Source organism: Globicephala melas, chromosome X (assembly GCF_963455315.2).
Source record: "Globicephala melas chromosome X, mGloMel1.2, whole genome shotgun sequence".
NCBI lineage: Eukaryota > Metazoa > Chordata > Mammalia > Artiodactyla > Delphinidae > Globicephala > Globicephala melas.
Window position 1 is genome coordinate 68,696,308 of NC_083335.1, and position 20,972 is coordinate 68,717,279.

Consider the following 20,972-nt stretch of genomic DNA (forward strand, 5'->3'; position numbering starts at 1 on the left):
CTTCAAAAATGATAGTAGATTCATCTGTTTCTCCTTGCTGTTCTATCAGTTTTTGCCTAACATAGTTTGATGCTCTGTTGTTAGGCTCATACATGTTAAGAATTGTTATGTTTTCTTGGAGAACTGACCTCTTTATCATTATGTAATGCCCTTCTTTATCCCTGATAATTTTCCTTACATTGAAATGTGCTCTATCTGAAATTAATATAGCTACTCCTGCTTTCTTAGGATAGTGTTAGCATGGTATATTTTTCTCCATCCATTTACTTTTTATCTCTGTGTCTTTATATTTAAAGTGGGTTTCTTGTAGACAATGTATAGTTCAGGCATTTAAAAAAATCCGTTTGGACAATCTCTTTTTAATTGGTGCACTTAGGCCATTGAAATTCAAAATGGTGATAGATACAGTTGGATTAATATCTACAATATTGTACTGTTACAGTCTTCTATTTGTTGTTCTTGTTCTTTTTTCCTGTGGTTGTCTTCCACTCTTCTTCTGCCTTTTGTGGTTTTAGTTGAGTATTTTATATGATTCCATTTTTGCTCTTTTCTTAGCATATAGGTTATACTTTAAAAAACTTTTCTTAGTGGTTGCTCTAGAGTTTGCAATATACATGTACCACTAATCCAAGTACACTTTCAAATAACACTGTACCACTTCATGAGTAGTGTGAGTACCTTATAATATCAAAATTCCTCCCTCCCACCCCTTGTATCATTGCTGTCATTTATTTCACTTTATTCTAAGTGTTATTTATTTCACTTTATTCTCTCTATATATACATATATATATACACAGAGAGAAGATATATAAATATGCACACAGTATTGAACACATTTTTATTGTTATTATTTTGAACAGTTATCTGTTAGATCAGTTAAGGGCAAGAAAAAAATTTTTATTTTACCTTCACTTATCCCATCTTCCATGCTCTTACTTTATGTACATCCAAGTTTCTGACCTGTATTATTTCTCTTCTCTCTGGAGAACTTCTTTTACCATTTCTTGCAAGGTCAGACGGTTGGCAACAAATTGCCTCAATTTTTGTTTGTCTGAGAAAGTCTTTATGTCTCCTTTACTTTTGAATGATATTTTCACAGGGTATAGAATTGTAAGTTGATGCTGTTTTTATCTCAGTACTAAATATTTCACTCCACTCTCTTCTTGCTTGTATGGCTTCTAAGAAGTTGGATATAATTCTTATCTTTGCACCTAAATTTTAAGATAAGGTGTTTTTTTCCTCTGGCTTGTTTCAGGACTTTTTTCTTTATCTTTGATTTTCTGTAATTGGAAAATTATATGCATAGGTGTAGTTTTTGGTATTTATCCTGCTTGGTGTTCTCAGAGCTTCCTGGGTCTGTGGTTTGGTATTGGACATTAATTTGGGGAAATTTTCAGTCATTATTGTTTCAAATGTGTCTTCTGTTCCTTTCTTTTTTCTTTTGGTATTCCCATTACACTTATATTATACCTTTTGCAGTTGTCCCACAGTCCGTTGACATTCTCTTCTTTTTTTTTTTTCAGTCTTTGTTCTCTTTGCTTTTCTGTTTTCAAGGATTCTCTAGCTCATAGATTCTTTCCTCAGCCATGTCAAGTTTATTAAAAAGTCCATCAAAGACAATCTTCATGTTTGTTACAGTGTTTTTTACCTCTGGCATTTCTTTTTGCTTCTTTCTTAGCCTATCCAGCTCTCTGCTTATGTTGCCTGTCTACTTTATTCATTGGAACCCTTAGCATATTAATCATAGTTATTTTAAATTCCTGGCCTGATAATTCCAACATCACTGCCATGTCTGGTTCTGATGCTTACTGTCTCTTCAAATTGTGTTTTTTGCCTTTTGGTATGCCTTGTACTTTTTTCTTGGTAGTGGGATTTGACATACTTGGTAAACGGAACTACTGTAAATAGGCCTTTAGTAATGTGGTGGCTAGGTGTGGAAGAGGGAGAGGCCTATAGTCCTATGACTAGTTTTCAGTCTTTTCGTGAGTCTCAGCCTCTGAACTGTGAACTTCACACGTTTCTCTTTTTTTTCCTCCCCTCTTAACGTGGTACAGAATGGCTAGCGTACACTGGGGTTGAGTATTTCTCTTCCCCAGGTCAGTTAGTCTCTGATAATACCCCAGTAGGTTAGGCCCTGGTTCACTAGTTTCCCATGAGGGCAGGCCTTGTTAAGAACAGATTGCTTTAAGCTGTTTCAAAATGGTTCCTTTTTACCTTTTCCTGCCAAAGCCCAAGTGGATTTTTCTATGATATTTACTGTGGGAATCTGGTTGAGCTCCTGGAGATTAATCTGACGATATTGTGGGTATCCCCCTGTAACTATGTCCTCTTGGAGTTTTAACTCTCAGACTTGTCCACACTGAACCTCCAGCAGTCTGTCAACTACAGTTCTCAATTTCCTGCCCTAGCAGTGGTGCCCTTGGTAGTTTTTACTTGTGAATCTCTCTTGTGCTATGCGTCAACTCCTTGTATTTTTGCCAGTCTCCCCAATCTTGGGGGTAGTGGTTTGCCCTGTGTCCTCACCTCTCTTTTGGATCCAAGAAGAGTTGTTGATTTTTAAAAGTCTTTCCAGTTTTTTACTTGTTAGGATGGAGTTGTGCCTTCCAAGATCCTTACATGTGGAGCCATAAACTGGAAGTGTGATTTGATTTTTAAGCTTGGCTTCCTTACCATCACCCCTGGATCAGAATACCTTAATTTTCAGTCTGCGTTTGGTCAGAGGTTCTGATAAGCTCCTTGAGCCACTCAGGCTCAAGTCTCTTCGCTGATGGATCTGTGTATGCCTTGAGGAATGCTTTCTAGTCCCACATTTCCCTCTGATTGTTCCTCAGCGGGTGCAGCCTAGAACATATGCATAGCCTTTTGTATCCCCAGGGATGAGTGTGACCCTAGGATTATTCTTCTTGTCTCTCCCTGGTTCTCTTTGTTCAAACTTCTGGCTTGTTTGCTATTTCACTTGTTGCTACTACTATCTTGGAGGTACCAGCCCCTTCTTAATTGCTTACCAGCAAGATCTCCATTGTTTTTGACTATGCCCTTAGGTAGGAATCTCTCCTTGCTCTGTTCCAAATAAAGTCATTCCCCTTAGGCAGAAATGCTGAGCTCTTCCTCTTTGTTGCCCACTTCTTCCCCTGGGTAGAAACTGGCACACCGCTGCAGCTGGGGGCAGGAGCATGGCAGCTACTCTTGCAGTGACACCCCTACTATATGAGTAGATGTTGGGGAGATGGTAGCCCCTAATCTACTTAGCATGCCCTCCTGTCCTGCATCCTCTGCCAAATGAGCCAGCCTGGGTGAAGGGGATTAGGGTCCCAGTATTCTTCAACTGTTACCCCTGGGGTAGAGCCCTTACCCTAAGAGTGAGAACTGAGTGGGGAAAGGAAGACCCAGTCCTCTCGTTGTGCCTGCCAATAATAGCACTTCTGCAACACAGATCTGGGAATGATGAGAGTGGCTGGCAGCCTGAGTCTAGGACCTGGAGGGAGAGGTAATTCCCGCTTTCTTTTTGTTTTAAATTGAAGTTGATTTTCAACATTATATCAGTTTCCGGTGTACAGCATAGTGATTTGATATTTTTGTATATTACAAAATGATACCACAATAAGTCGTTACCACTTTTCACCATACAAAGTTATTATAGTATTATTGCCTATATTCCCTATACTGTACATTATGTCCCCGTGACTTACTTATTTTATAACTGGAAGTTTGTGCCTCTATCTCCGTCACCTATTTCACTCATCTCCCTACCCCATTCCTGAATTCCTATTTTCTTGACAGCACTCATCTGGTGTAGCCTCCATGACATGGAGGTGGTGTGGATAGGAGCAGGTCATGGCTCAAATGCCACAGACTCCCACTGTTGTTACTGAGATTCAGTTGATTTTTTAAAAATAAATGTTTTTCCATTTGCTGTATGCCCTTAGGACACTTTCCAGAGACCTTAAATGGTTGTTTTAATGATTTTTCCAGGCAAGTGGTTGTTTCACTGGGGAGAGGGGGTCCAAGAGCTCCTTAATACCACTGTTGCAGAAGTTCCATTTTCATTGATTATTTTGAAAACTGGAAGTAGGAGGTTTAATGTACCAACAGAGACCTCTATGAGATAGGGCTTACAATGAGGCCATTATAATGTAGGCCAGCATTATATCCTTGTTAGCAAGCTGAAAACTCAGTTTGGTAGCTATGGGTCTTTTAAAAAGTAAAAGTAAAACTTCAAAGTAATGGCTTCAATTTACTCCAGTTCACCAAAATTTTATTGACTTCCTCCCTTGGAATACCAATTTTATGGTGAGTGATCTTTGTTTTACTTTAAAGCTTTTTTTAGAAAACCTGAGGCTCATATTAATACATTATTTGTGGTTATTAGAATGTCCCATAGGTAATATGGTATGGTAACTAAAGCAGAGAACTGAAAGTCAAATTTCTTTTCTCCCCATCCCCTTACTCTCATTTTTAATACCAATCTAGGAAATATTAGAAATCACTTAACTGCTAAATTGGTTCATTCAGCTGCAAAATGGAACTAATATTGTGCGTCACAAGGGTGTTGTGAAGCTTAATAAATATTGCTAAAGCATTTGTTTCCATGAAAACTCCTGTATTTGTTTTATTTTAAAAATATATTTCTTACACTTTAAAATGTGCCCATAAAGTAAGGGCTTGTACACACATGTAAAATAGTTTAATCTAGTGTATATATAGCCAAATGGAAAAGAGCAGTAATATAATTATAGTGTTGATTTATTGGATATATATCCTGAGGAAGTTGTGGTTTTCCTTTCTTTTTTTTTAAATGGGTGTTGAATTTTGTCAAAAGCTTTTTCTGCATCTATTGAGATGATCATATGGTTTTTATTCTTCAGTTTGTTAATATGGTGTATCACATTGATTGTTTTGTGTATATCAAAGAATCCTTGCATCCCTGGGAAAAATGCCACTTGATCATGGTGTATGATCCTTTTAATGTGTTGTAGGATTCTGTTTGCTAGTATTTTGTTGAGGATTTTTGCATCCATGTTCATCAGTGGTATTGGTCTGTAATTTTCTTTTTTTGTAGTATCTTTGTCTGGTGATGGTAGCCTCATAGAATGAGTTTGGGAGTGTTCCTTGCTCCGCAATTTTTTGGAAGAGTTTGAGAAAGATGGGTGTTAGCTCTTCTCTAAATGTTAGAATTCGCCTGTGAAGCCATCTGGTCCTAGACTTTTGTTTGTTCGAAGATTTTTAATCACAGTTTCAATTTCATTACTTGTGATTGTTCTTTTCATATTTTCTATTTCTTCCTGGTTCAGGCTTGGAAGGTTATACCTTTCTAAGATTTGTCCATTTCTTCCAGGTTGTCCATTTTATTGGCATGGAGTTGCTTGTAGTAGTCTCTTAGGATGCTTTGTATTTCTGAAGTGTCTGCTGTAACTTCTCCTTTTTCATTTCTAATTTTATTGATTTGAGTCCTCTCCCTCTTTTTCTTGATGAGTCTGCTAATGGTTTATCAATTTTATCTTCTCAAAGAACCAGCTTTTAGTTTTATTGATCTGTGCTGTTGTTTTCTTTGTATCTATGTCATTTATTTCTGCTCTGATCTTCATGATTTCTTTCCTTCTGCTAACTTTGGGTTTGGTTCTTCTTTCTCTAGTTCCTTTAGGTGTAAGGTTAGATTATTTATTTGAGATTTTTCTTGTTTCTTGAGGTAGCCTTGTATAGCTATAAACTTCCCTCTTAGAACTGCTTTTGCTACATCCCATTGGTTTTGGATTGTCGTGTTTTCATTGTCATTTGTCTCTAGGTATTTTTTGATTTCCTCTTTGATTTCTTCAGTGATCTCTTAGTTATTTAGTAACGTATTGTTTAGCGTCCATGTGTTTGTGTTTTTTACGTTTTTCCTCCCTGTAGTTCATTTCTAATCTCATAGCATTGTGGTCAGAAAAGATGCTTGATATGATTTCAGTTTTCTTAAAGTTGCTGAGGCTAGATTTGTGACCCAAGATGTGAACTGTCCTGGAGAATGTTCCGTGCGTACTTGAGAAGAAAGTGTAATCTACTGTTTTTGAATGGAATGTCCTATAAATATCAGTTACATCTATCTGGTCTATCGTGTCATTTAAAGCTTGTGTTTCCTTATTTATTTTCATTTTGGATGATCTGTCCATTGGTGTAAGTGAGGTGTTAATGTCCCCCACTATTATTGTGTTACTGTCAATTTCCTCTTTTATAGCTGTTAGCAGTTGCCTTATGTATTGAGGTGCTTCTATGTTGGGTGCATATATATTTATAATTGTTATATCTTCTTCTTGGATTGATCCCTTGATCATTATTATATAGTGTCCTTTCTTGTCTCTTGTAACATTCTTTATTTTAAAGTCTATTTTATCTGATATGAGTATTGCTACTCCAGCTTTCTTTTGATTTCCATTTTCATGGAATATCTTTTTCCATCCCCTCACTTTCAGTCTGTATGTGTCCCTAGGTCTGAAGTGGGTCTCTTGTAGATAGCATATAGATGGGTCTTGTTTTTGTATACATTCAGCAAGCCTGTGTCTTTTGGTTGGAGCATTTAATCCATTCACGTTTAAGGTAATTATTGATATGTATGTTCCTGTGACCATTTTCTTAATTGTTTTTGTAGGTCCTTTTCTTCTCTTGTGTTTCCCACTTAGAGAAGTTCCTTTAGCATTTGTTGTAGAGCTGGTTTGGTGGTGCTGAATTCTCTTAGCTTTTGCTTGTCTGTAAAGCTTTTGATTCTCCATCGAATCTGAATGAGATCCTTGCCAGGTAGAGTAATCTTGGTTGTAGGTTCTTCACTTTCATCACTTTAAGTATATCATGCCGCTCCCTTCTGGCTTGTGGAGTTTCTGCTGAGAAATCAGCTGTTAACCTTATGGGAGTTCCCTTGTATGTTATTTGTCGTTTTTCCCTTGCTGCTTTCTATAATTTTTCTTTGTCTTCAAGTTTTGCCAATTTGATTACTGTGTGTCTTGGCATGTTTCTCCTTGGGTTTATCCTGTATGGGACTCGCTGCACTTCCTGGACTTGGGTGGCTATTTCCTTTCCCATGTTAGGGAAGTTTAGACTATAATCTCTTCAGATATTTTCTCTGGTCCTTTCTCTCTCTCTTCTCCTTCTGGGACCCCTATAATGCGAATGTTGTTACGTTTAATGTTGTCCCAGAGGTCTGTTAGGCTGTCTTCATTTCTTTTCATTCTCTTTTCTTTATTCTGTTCCACAGCACTGAATTCCACCATTCTGTCTTCCAGGTCACTTATCCGTTCTTCTGCCTCAGTCATTCTGCTATTGATTCCTTCTAGTGTAGTTGTCATTTCAGTTATTGTATTGTTTATCTCTGTTCTTTAATTCTTCTAGGTCTTTGTTAAACATTCTTGCATCTTCTCGATCTTTACCTCCATTGTTTTTCTGAGGTCCTGGATCATCTTCACCGTCTTTATTCTGAATTCTTTTTCTGGAAGGTTGCCTATCTCCACTTCATTTAGTTGTTTTTCTGGGGTTTTATCTTGTTCCTTCATCTGGGACATAGCCCTCTGCCTTTTCATCTTGTGTATCTGTCTGTGAATGTGGTTTTTGTTCCACAGGCTGCAGGATTGTAGTTCTTCTTGCTTCAGCTGTCTGCCCTCTGGTGAATGAGGCTATCTCTGTGGTTTTCTAAAGTTAGAAAGTATTGCTTTATGTAATTGATTTTTATGTATCAATTGGCTAATCATCTGTTGTAGTGCAAAATAGAAAAGTTGTAATTAAGTATAATTATAACACGTCTTCTTAGTAATATGTAGTCTTGAAAAAATATATATAATTTGAAATAAATATGTATTTATATGTATTTTTTTCCTTTTTTAATGATAGACAAAGCTATGATACTGGGAAGATGGATAAGCTTTCTGTTCCACAGGAAATGCTGGTAAGGATTATGTTAAATATTGCAGAAGTAGGTTCAAGAAATACAGTTTATGTTATTGTAAGAAAATTATGATAGGCTGTCCCTCCATTTGTGAGTAGATTATTCACTGGGCACATCATTTAATATCTCAGTGCATTAGTTTCTGTAAAGTTGATATAGAATTACCCTCCAGGTAAATTCTTGTACCCATGAATTAATTAATACATGTAAAGTGCTTAGGACAATGTTTGGCTATATAAGTTTTAGTTTTTGTTTGCATGTTCAAAAATTCTAGGTTTCTTTAACCACCCAGATAGAACATGCTTGGTATGGAAGTTAATTTTAATATTTTATCAAGTAAAATGTGATTATGTAAATAAATCTGATTTAAAACTAATTTAATACATGCCATAGCAGAATGGAATTTTTTTGAATATCCGTCTCTGCTTCTTACCATTATTACAGTATATCCCACAAAATGTAACTGAATACATACACACACATACACATATATATCTATACATATGTTTATATGTATATACACACACACACACACATATATATCAATATATCTAACAATGTGGTAGATGGGAAAAAAAGAGAAGTATAAAACGTGGCCTCTGCCCTTAAATAGCTTATGTTTAAAGGATGAAACTAATACAGGTGAATACAATGGAATATTATTCAGCCACGAAAAGGAAGGAAATTCTGACACATGCTACAACATAGATGAACCTTGAGGACATTATGCTAAGTGAAATAAGCCATTATCAAAAAGACATACTGTATGATTCCAGTTCAGTGAGATATGTTGGGTAGTCAAATTCATAGAGGTGGAAAATAGAATGGTGGTTGCAGAGGTTTGGAGGGAGGAGAACATGGGGAGCTATTGTTTAATGGGTAGAGAGTTCAATTTTGTGAGATTAAAAGAGTTCTGGAGATGTATGGTGGTGCTGGTTGCACAACAGTGTGAGTATACTTAATGCTACTGAACTGTACACTTAAAAATGGTTAAAATGGTCAATTTTATGTTATGTGTATTTCATCACAATTAAAAATAATGAAAATATATTATGATAGTGTCATATAATAGAATATCGTATAACAACGAGAATAGACTACAATAATTGTAACAGTATGGATGTTCTCACATATAATGTTGAACAAACAGAGCAAAATACAAAGTAGTACATACTGTATGATTCCATAAATGTGAATGCCAAAAGCAGGTAGAACTAATACATGGTGTTGGAAGTCAGATAATTGGTTACCCTTGTTTGGAATTGTGTCTGAAAAGAGATATGAGATGAGACTAATGTTCTGTTTCTTGATTTCTGTGTTGTTAACATATGTGTGCTCACTTTGTGAAAAATCAGAGTTGTACCATTGAGATTTTGGAACTTTTTTGTATGTATTTTATACTTCAATTAAAATTTCAAAAAAAGATTTATAAAAATGAGTACAAGTGAAACAATTTGGGAAAAATAAGTGATAAACTGTGTGGTACTAACCTGAAGTATACGCAAAGGCATGCAGAAAAGGGGAATATTAATGTTGACTAGAATAGTTGAAGAAGCCTTTTGGTAGGAGATAGGCCTCGAAAAGCAGATGGGGTTCATGTAGTTAAAAGGGAGGGAGAAGGGAATATGAGGCAAGGGATCTAGGTGAGAAGACGTCTGGAGGAGGAAATGAGGATGGAAGGTAGGATTTAAGTGTGATTGAAATCTAATATTCATATTGCAAGGTATGGAGAAGTAAGATTATAAAATAGTTTTTCTTTCATGCTAGCAGTATTTTATTGTGGTATAACTTAAATAAATATATACACTAAATTGCACAAATTTTAAAGTTGTACAGCCTGATGAGTTTCAGTTTATCTATATAGTTTTGTAACTACCACACAGATCAAGATACAGAACTTTCCATCACCCTCAAAAGTTACCTTGGCCCCTTTCCAGTTAATAGCCATTCATACCCCCATGATAAAACCACTATTCTGACTTTTATTGCTGTAGAATATTTTTGGCTTATCTTGAACTGTGTATAAATGAAATCATACAGTATGTACTGTTTTATGTCTGGCTTCTTTTGCTTAACATAATAGTTTTGAGGTTCATCCATTTTGTTTTATCTTTCTGATTATTTGACCCTTTTACTATTACGAAATAGCTACAGTCTTTCTCAGAGATGCCATATTTACTCCATCAGAGTCCTCTGGGGAAGTTTATAAGTTGAGAGTTGCTCCACAATAATAATAATGATATTAAGTACATTATATCCATCTTGGTTTTTGAATTAAAAAACTGAAAGGTGTCACACCCTAAAAGTCATTTTTCTAGGGTTCGCAGAGCCCTAATGTGCTTAACATTTTTTTTTTAAATTAGAAGAACACCTTTGCCTGATCCTACTGTCCTCATTACACTTAGAGGCAGAATAGAATCTTCATTGAAATAGGCCTCCTACTTTCAAAATGTGAATCTATAGTTAAATAAGTCTGTGCTAAGTAGAGTTATTCCCCTTGTCAGTGTAGATCTGGCTGGAGAAACTGAATTATGAAATACTTTATTAATTTTAAAACTTGGTTGAGTTGGGAAAAATCTTGTCTATAGGAAAGTATATCTGCTCCTAGTGAAATGGTGGTATATGAGCCCTTGGTCCAATTGGTTAATCTCAACTAGGCTATAAAGTCTTTGAGAGAGGGATTATGTCTTTCTATTTATTTCTTTTGATGGAGGCCTAATATAATGTTACCTAAACAGTAGGTGGTAAGATGATTACATTAAATATTGCTGTGCTTTCATTTCCTTATTTTTAAAGTGGGGATGATTAAGTACTTTACCACTAAAACAGTGTTAAGAAAATAATTATATTAACACAATTATATTAAATTTAAATAAGCTATTACTGTAAAATTCTCAGATGGTATTTGGTGTGGGTAGCATAATGATGAGACATATCCCAAGACTATGTGGTTGCTTAAGGAAATGCTATTTCATAATTATGACTGAGGTTTGAGAAATGCCTGTCACTGTGTAAGTGCTAGTCAGCTGTTGTATTGCAGTTAAACCCTCAGCTGTGTGTGTTTTTTTTCTATTTTTAATTATAGGGTAAAGTTCTACGGTTACTAGCCACTGCTTATATGGATTGGGACGGCAAAGAATATTATAAGGCTCTCAGCGCTGTAAACCTAGCAAACAAGGTATAAGAGGTTTTTTACTTTTGAAAATCAACTTAATGAAATTTTGAAAGCATTGATTCACATTTTGAAATCCAGTGTAGACATTTGCTCCAGTATTCCTGTTTTTTTTTAAAAACAATAGATTGTTGCAATCTCTTCTGCAGCACAGAAAGGAAGAATAAAATATACCTCTGACAACAGATATTTTTGAAAAAAATTTTCTTTTGCACAAAACAGAAAAGGTTCTCCGATGTGAGTAAATTTTAGGATAAAGAAGTAAATGATAAAATAGGCAGATAATGGGGTTTAGTTTAAGAAAACCAACATCAGTCTTTCACTTTCAGCTGATGCTCATACATACATACATACTCATATACATACATACATACATACAAACAATACCTCTATACTCCTGGATAAGGAATATTGATAGGCTGATGCCTGTTTAAAGAGATTCAATTAGGATCAATGTGTTTTACTCTATAAGGCGATTAAATATACTGATACATTTTTAAAAATTTTTATTTATTTTGGCTGCATTGGATCTTCGTTGCTGGGCGCGGGCTTTCTCTAGTTGCGGTGAGCAGGGGCTACTCTTTGGTGCGGTGCACGGGCTTCTCATTGCGGTGGCTTCTCTTGTTGTAGAGCATGGGCTATAGGCACGCAGCTTCAGTAGTTGTAGCACATAGGCTCAGTCGTTGTAGCACGTGGGCTCTAGAGCGCGGGCTCAGTAGTTGTGGCACATGGGCTTATTGCTCCATGGCATGTGGGATCTTCCCAGACCAGGGATGGAACGCTTGTCCCCTGCATTGGCAGGCGGATTCTTAACCACTGCACCACCAAGGAAGTCCCTGATACATTTTCAAAAGATTTTTTCGACAAGATGGGAAGCATGAAAGTGAATAGTTGAATTTATCAGAATATTAAATTGCCCAAAGAAACCATTTACTTGAATTATATTTTCCTGAAATTTGTCAACGTGGTTGGGGTTATTTAATGCTGAAAAACTTATTTTACATTAATATTTTTAAATTAAAAAATATTAATATACATGAACATATTCAAAAGCTGCATCCTTTTTTTTTTTTGCATTTGCTAAGATGCAAATCTAAATAAAAAATAGGATCCAAGACAACGGAGGAGGCTGCATACTAGCTACATGGCTTCTTGTCAGCATGTCTCTTTGTTCACTGGATACAGAAGTTGCAGTTTTTATTACAATAATCGTCCATCTGCATTACTCCTGACATCACATTTAATAGCCTAATTATTGACCCTGGACATTGATGAACTGGGTGCATTAGGATTTCAGTGGCAATATACACTTAAAAGAGTTTTATTTGTAAATAATTTCAAACCTAGAGAAAGATTGAAAGGATAAGAATAGTTCAAAGAATACCCGTCTATTTACTTTACCCAGAATCACCTGTTATTAACATTTTGTGCATTCTCTCTTCTCTGTATTATTGAGGAAATATAATTCATACATTCATCTTATTGAGGGTAATATATATTGATATCTATAATAATAATATGTGTTATATACACTCAGTAGTGAACTGTATAGCATGTTTTTCTCTCCAACATAGGACTAATCAATCTAGGATTAGGTATTGCATTTATGAGACATGTCTCTTTAGTCCCCTGTAATCTGGAACATTTCTGTAGCCTTTCTTTTGACTTTTGTGTCACTGATATTTTGGAAGAATACATTAGCTTCCTACCTTGTTTTAAATGAAAATTCATTTGAGATTTATCTGATGTTTCCTTGTGATTAGACTCATATTATGCATTTGTGACTGGAATACTGCATGAGTGATACTGTGTCCCTTCTCAGGGCATCACATTTGGAGGCCCCTGATGTCCATCTGCTCCTCATTGGTGATAATACTGATCACCTGTTCAAAAGTGTGTATCTTCACTGTATATTAACCATTTTTCCCTTGCAACCAATAAACACTTTAAAATTATGCATATGCCCTGCTTTTTATTAAAAATTTCCTTAAGGGCTTCCCTGGTGGGGCAGTGGTTGAGAGTCCGCGTGCCGATGCAGGGGACACGGGTTCGTGCCCTGGTCCAGGAAGATCCCACATGCCGCGGAGCGGCTGAGCCCGTGAGCCATGGACGCTGAGCCTGCGCGTCTGTGCTCCGCAGCGGGAGAGGCCACAACAGTGAGAGGCCCGCGTACCGCCAAAAAAAAAAAAAAATCCTTAAGAATTAGTGTTCTTGCCTGAATCAATCTTATGATGGTTGCCAAATAATCATTTTCTAACTGTAGCATTCCCTTCTTATTTACCAGTTGGCACTCAGCATTCTACTGTAAGCAAGAGCTCTCCCTTCTCCCATTTATTTAATATTTATTTATTTACTTATTGATTTAATTGATTTATTCATTTGTTATCAGGATTTATCAGGGTTTTTGTATTCCTATTTTTCCACTGACATAATTCATTACTCTTAATTATCTTTTAACAGTTTTATTTAGGTATAATTAACATACAGTAAACTGCCCATATTTAAAGTAAAAAATTTGATGAGTTTTGACATGTGTGTATATCTGTGAAACAATCACCACAATCCGGATACTGAATATATACATCATTCCTCAAAGTTTCTTCAAACCCTTTTGTCACCCCTCTTTCCCACTCTTCCCTAGGTAACAACTGATCTGCTTTCATAGATTAGTTTGCATTTTCTAGAGTTTTATACCAATGGAATCATAGAGAATGTACTCTAGTTTTGAATGGCTTCTTGCATTCAGTACAGTTATTCTGAGATGTTGTGTGTGTGCATAGTTTATTCCCAGGGTTCCGTAATATCTTATTGTATGGATATATACCATATTTGCTCTTAAATCTACTTTATCTTTTATTGATATAGTTACTTTAGCTTTTTTTTGACTAGCGTTAGCATGGTGTATCTTGTTCTATTTGTTTTCCTATTTATGTCTTTATGTTTAAAATGCATCTCTTGTAAGCTGTATACAGTTGGGTTTTGCTTTTTTATCCACTCTGACAATCTCAGTCTTTTGACTGGGGTGTTTAGAATATTTACATTTGTTGTGATTATTGATGTGGTTAAGTTTGAGTCTATCACCGTGTAATTGTTTATTTGTCCTGCATATTCTTTATTCCCCTTTTCTTCTTTTTTTTCTGCCTTCTTTTGTAAGTTTGTATTCAAGTGAGTTTTTCTTCAAAACAATTTATGAGTCCAATGTAGTTTTTATTCCAACCTCCTGAAGAATCCATGTTGAAATATTATGAAAATACGGATTTCCCTGGTGGCACAGTGGTTAAGAATACACCTGCCAACGCAGGGGACAAGGGTTTGAGCTCTGGTCTGGGAAGATCCCACATGCCGTGGAGCAAATAAGCCCTGTGACACAACTACAGAGCCTGCGAGCGACGACTACTGAAGCCCACATGCCTAGAGCCCGTGCTCCACAACAAGAGAAGCCGCTGCAGTAAGACTGCGCACCACAACAAAGAGTAGCCCCCACGCTCCGCAACTAGAGAAAAGCCCGCATGCAGCAACAAAGACCCAATGCAGCTAAAGATAAATAAATAAATAAATAATTTATTTAAAAAAAGAGGAGTATTATGAAAATATTTGCAGGATCATCTGGAGGAATAAACAGTGAGACTACTCAGGGAAATACTGAAAAAGGAGAGTGATCATAGAGGCTTTGTCACATTACATATTTGAATAATTTTTTAGATTCAGTTTTATTTCTTCTGTTGGCTTATTAGTTGTAACTCTTTGTTTTGCTTTTCTACTGGTTTCTTTAGGGCTTATACTATATATCTTATCTTGGTCTACCTTCATATGTCATAGTAGTGTACTTTTATATCTCCCAGCCTGGCCTTTATGCTACTGTTGTCATATGTTTTACTTTTACATATGTTATAAAATCCACAATACTATGTTATTATTTTTGTTTAAATTGTCAATTTTATTTTAAAAGAGATACAAATAAGAAAAAAACTTATGCATTTACACATGTAGTTACCATTTCAAGTAATCGTTATTCCTTTGTATACATCCAAATTTCCATTTGTTATTTTTCTTCTGCCTGAAGAACATTGTTTTGGGATTCTCCAAAGAGACTTTATAAAGAATTGGCTCATGCAGTTATGGAGGCTGGTGGGTCTCAAGATCTGCAGGATAAGTTGGCAAGACAGAGACTCAGGAAGGCTGATGGTATGGTTCCAGTCTGAGTCCAAAGGCCTGAGAACCAGGAGAGCCAATGATGTAGTTTCAGTCCAAAGGCTGGCAGGCCTGAAACGCAAGAAGGACCAGTGTTTCAGTTCCAGTCCGAATGCAGGAAAAAGCTGATGTCCAGTTCAAAAGCAGTCAGTCAGGAAGAGTTCTCTGTTACTCGGGAGAGGGTCAGCTTTTTTGTTCTGTTCAGGCCTTCAACTCATTGGATAAGGCGCACCCACATGCTGGGAAATCTGCTTTACCCAGTCTGTTTATCCATCTGTCTGTCTATCTATTTTTTTTTTTTCCAGTACGCGGGCCTCTCACTGTTGTGGCCTCTCCCATTGTGGAGCACAGGCTCTGGATGCGCAGGCTCAGTGGCCATGGCTCACGGGCCCAGCCGCTCCGCAGCATGTGAGATCTTCCCGGACCGGGGCACGAACCCATGTCCCCTGCATCGGCAGGCGGACTCTCAACCACTGTGCCACCAGGGAAGCCCTATCTATTTATTTATTTATAAATTTATTTACTTATTTATTTTTGGCTGCATTGGGTCTTCGTTGCTGCATGCAGGCTTTCTCTAGTTGTGGCGAGTGGGGGCTACTTTTCGTTGTGGTGTGTGGGCTTCTCACTGTGGTGGCTACTCTTGTTGTGGCTCACGGACTCTAGAGCACAGGCTCAGTAGCTGTGGGGCACGGGCTTATTTGCTCTGCGGCATGTGGGATCTTCCCGGACCAGGGCTCGAAACCGTTTCCCCTGCATTGGCAGGTGGATTCTTAACCACTGCACCACCAGGGAAGCCCCAGTCTATTGATTTAAATGTTAATCTCATCCAGAAGCACTCTCACAGAAAGACCAGAATAATGTTTGACAAAATATCTGGGTACCCTGTGGCGCAGTCAAGTTGACATATAAAATTAACCATCATTGACACCTTTTAACATTTCTTGTAGTGCTGGTCTATTGGTGATGACTTATTTCAGCATTTGTGCCTTTGAAAATGTCTTTATGTCACATTATTAAAAATATATTTATTTATTTATTTATTTGGCTGCAGTCGGTCTTAGTTGTGGCATGTGGGATCTTCAATCTGTGTTGCAGCATGTGGGTTCTTAAGTTGCGGCATGCAAACTCTTAGTTGCAGCATGCATGTGGGATCTAGTTTCCCAACCAGGGATTGAACCAGGGCCCCCTGCATTGGGAGTGCGGAGGCTCAACCACTGGACCACCAGGGAAGTCCCTATTTCACATTATTTTTAAAAAATCTTTTTATTTTTAATACTTATAGAGTAACAGGAAGTTGCAAAAATGGTACAAAGAAAAATAATTAAAATAAAAGCAATAGATTCAGAAGAAAATTTTAACACCCCCCCCCGAAATAGTACAAAGAAGTCCCATGTACCCTTTACCAAGTTTCCTCTGATGGTTAACTGCTGCATTACTGTAATACATCAAAAACAGCAGATTGTCATTGGTACATTGTACGTGTATAGTTCTATGCCATTTTATCCCATGTGTAGATGCATGTAAGTACCACTGCAGTAATATACAGAACTATCCCATCACCCCAAAGATTTTCCTCATACTACCCCTTCATATGCACACCCATACCTGCTCCACCCCCCACCATCCCTAAGCCCTTGCAAACACTATTCTTCATCTCTATAATTTTGTCATTCCAAGAATATTATATAAATGTAATCATACAGTTTATGACTTTTAGAAGATTAGCTTTTTTTACTTAGCATAATGCCCTTGAAATCCATTCAAGTTTCTGTGTGTATTAATACTTGGTTTCTTTTATCACTGAGTGGTGCATGGTATGGATGGTATCACAGTGTGTTTAACCATTCACCTACTAAAGGAAATATTGGTTGTTTTCAGATTTTGGCTATTATGAGTAAAGCTGCTATGGTATTTGTGTATAGGTTTTTGTGTGGGATGTAAGTTTTCATTTTCCTGGATAAATGACTAGGTGTACAATTGTTGGGCTATTTTGTTTTTAAGAAATTGTCAAACTGTTTACCAGAGTGGCTGTACCATGTTGCATTCCTACCAACAATGTATGAGAGTTTTAGTTTCTTTTCCTTCTTGCTGGCATTTGTCATTGTCCCTGTTTTTATATTTTAGCTGTTCTAATAGGTATGTAGTGATTTTAATTTATACTTTCTTACTGGCTAATGATGTTGAACACCTTTGCAGGTGCTCCTCTTTGGTGAAATGTCTCTTCGTAACACTTGTGCATTTCATACTTGGATTGCTCAAATTTTACTGTTGAGTTTGATAAGATAAGATATTCTAGATAAGAGTTGTTTGTCACATATGTGGATTGCAAATATTTTCTCCCTGTCTGTAAGCTGTCTTTTCATCTTCTTAACAGGGTGTGATTTATGGCCCAGGATATAGTATATCTTGGTAAATGTCCTGTGGACACTTGGGGGAAAAAAAGTGTATTCAGCTCTTTTGGGGTGGAATGTTGTATAAATGTCAATTACAGTTGACCCTTGAACAACATGGGTCGACACCCTGCACAGTTGAAAAGCCATGTATAACTTTATAGTGGGCCAGTCGTATCTGTAGTTCCATATGCATGGATCATGTAGTACTGTAGTATTTATTGAAAAAAATCCACACATAAGTGGACCTGCACAATTCAAACCCTTGTTGTTCAAGGGTCAGCTGTAGGTCCTGTTGATTGATGATGTTGAGATCTTCTATATCTTTGCTGAGTTTTTGTCTAGTTCTATGAATTTTGAAGGTAGGGATGTTTAAATTTCCAACTATAATTGTGGATTTGTCTATTTCCTCTTTTATTTCTGTAAATTTTTACTTCAGATATTTTACAGCTCTTTTGTTTGGTGCATATGTATTTAGAGTTACTATTTCTTCATGGTAGATTGAGCCTTTTATCATTCTATAATGTCTCTTTCTGTCCCTGGTAATTATTTTTTTGATGTACAGTCTACTTTATCTGATATGAATATAGCTATTCCTACTTTCATATTGTTAAATTTTTCACAGCATATAATTTGCCATCTTAACTGTTTTTAATTATACAGTATAGTGGCCTTGAGTACATTCATATTGTGAAACCATCACCAACATTCTTCTCCAGAACTCTTCATCTTGTAAAATGTAAACTCTGTACCCAATATATAATAACTCCCTATTCCTCTCTCTTCCAGTTCCTGGAAACCACCATTCTACTTTCAGTCTCTATGAATTTGACTACTCTAGATATCTCATATAAGTTAAAAAAAACAGTATTTGTCCTTTTGTGACTGGTGTATTTCACGTAGCATAATGTCCTTGAGGTTCATCCACGTTGTAACATGTGTCAGAATTTCCTTTCTTTTTAAGACTGAATAATATTCCACTGTATGTATATACCACATTTTGCTTATACATTCATCCATTTATGCGCATGTTCGTTGTTTTCACCTTGGCTATTGTGAATAATGCTGCTGTGAATGTGGGTGTACAAATAGCTGTTTGGTTCCCTGATTTCAATTTTTTTTGGGTATAAACCCAGAAGTGGAACTTCTAGGTCATATTGCAATTCTATTTTTAATTTTTTTGAGGAAACACACTACTGTTTTTTCCGTAACAGCTGCACCATTTTAAATTTCAGCCAAAAGTATACAAGGGTTTCAATTTCTCCACATCCCTGCAAACACTGTTATTATTATTTTTTGATAGTAGACATGCTAATGGGTGTAGGGTGCACCATTTGATTTTTTTTTTTTTTGTCTGCGTTCGGTCTTCGTTGCTGTGTGTGGGCTTTCGTGTGTTGTGGCGAGCGGGGGCTACACTTTGTTTCAGTGTGCAGCCTTCTCATTGAAGTGGCTTCTCTTGGTTGTGGAGCACAGGCTCTAGGCATGCGGGCTGCAGCAGTTGTGGCTCGTGGGCTCTAGAGCGCAGGCTCAGTAGTTGTGGCACATGGGCTTAGTTGCTCCGTGGCATGTGGGATCTTCCTGGGTCAGGGCTCAAACCCGTGTCCCCTTCATTGGCAGGCGGATTCTTAACCACTGCGCCACTAGGGAAGTCCCCCATTTGTTTTTTTTTTTTTGCGGTACCCGGGCGTCTCACTGTTGTTGCCTCGCCCGTTGTGGAGCACGGGCTCTGGACGCACAGTCTCAGTGGCCATGGCTCATGGGCCCAGCTGCTCCACGGCATGTGGGATCCTCTCGGACCGGGGCACAATCCCGTGTCCCCTGCATCAGCAGGCGGACTCTCAACCACTGTGCCACCAGGGAAGCCCCTCCATTTGTTTTTGAATGATACTGTTTCTGGGTATAGAATTTGAAATGGAGAGCTTTTTTTTTTTGAGAATTTTAAAGATATTGTTTACAGTTTGCATGTTACATCGTTTCTGATAAGAAATATGACACAGTCCTTATTTTTGTTCTTTATGTAACATGCCCTTTTTCTCTGGCTAATATTTGGATTTTCTGTTTGTCACTGGTTTTGAGCAGTTTGTTGATGATGTACTTCGAAGTAATTTTCTTTGTTTCTTGTGCTTGGGGCTCTTTGAGCATCTTGAATCTCTGGGATCATGGGTTTCATTATGTTTGGAAAGTTACAGTATTTTTTGAAATATTTTTTTCTGCTTCACCCTCAGACACTAATTACTCATATATTAGGTTGTTTGAAGTCGTTCCCACAGTTCACTTATGCTGTTGACATTTAAAAAGATTTTTGGGGGCAGGCTTCAAGATGGCAGAAGAGTAAGAGGTGGAGATCACCTTCCTTCCCACAAATACATCAGAAATACATCTACATGTGGAACAACTCCTACAGAACACCTACTGAACACTGGTAGACCTCAGACCTCCCAAAAGGCAAGAAACTCCCCATGTACCTGGGTAGGGCAAAAGAAAAAAGAGAGAGAAAAGAATAGGGACGGGACCTGCACCAGTGGGAGGGAGCTGTGAAGGAGGAAAGGTTTCCACACACTTGGAAGACCCTTCGCGGGTGGAGACTGCGGGTGGCGGAGGGGGGAAGCTTTGGAGCCATGGAGGAGAGCGCAGCAAGTGGTGCGGAGGGCAAAGCGGAGAGATTCCCACACAGAGGATCGGTGCTGACCAGCACTCACCAGCTCGAGAGGCTTGTCTGCTCACCCACCAGGGCAAGTGGGGGCTGCGAGCTGAGGCGGCTTTGGTCGGATCCCAGGGAGAAGACTGGGGTTGGCTGCATGAACACAGCCTGAAGGGGGCTAGTGTGCCAGAGCTAGCCGGGAGGGAGTCTAGGAAAACGTCTGGAGCTGCTGAAGAGGCAAGAGACTTTTTCTTGCCTCTTTGTTCCTGCTGCGCGAGGAGACAGGATTAAGAGCACCGCTTATAAGAGCTCCAGAGACGGGCGTGAGCCACGGCTGTCAGTGCAGATCCCAGAGACGGGGATGAGACACTAAGGCTGCTGCTGCTGCAGCAGCCACCAAGAAGCCTGTGTGCAAGCACATGTCATTCTCCACACCTACCTTCCCAGGAGCCTGTGCAGCCCGCCACTGCCAGGGTCCCATCATCCAGGCACAACTTCCCCGGGAGAACACACAGCACACCTCAGGCTGGTGCAACGTCACACTGGCCTCTGCCGCTGCAGGCTTGCCCTGCATTCCATACTCCTCCCTCCACCTGGCCTGAGTGAGTCAGCTCAGGCCAATCAGCTGCCCAATCAGCTGCTCCTTTAACCCCGTCCTGTCTGAGTGAAG

The 20,972-nt window shown here is 38.0% G+C and overlaps 1 protein-coding gene across 4 annotated transcripts in view; it reads left to right on the plus strand.

Annotated features, from left to right (window-relative positions):
- TEX11 (testis expressed 11) overlaps positions 1 to 20,972 on the plus strand; it is a 362,363-nt gene that overhangs the window by 150,769 nt on the left and 190,622 nt on the right. For all 4 annotated transcript variants that reach the window (XM_060292709.1, XM_060292708.1, XM_060292710.1 and 1 more), the window contains exons 10-11: positions 7,854 to 7,908; positions 10,994 to 11,086. In XM_060292709.1, coding sequence (XP_060148692.1) covers positions 7,854 to 7,908; positions 10,994 to 11,086 — 148 coding nt within the window. The remainder of the gene's footprint in view (positions 1 to 7,853; positions 7,909 to 10,993; positions 11,087 to 20,972) is intronic.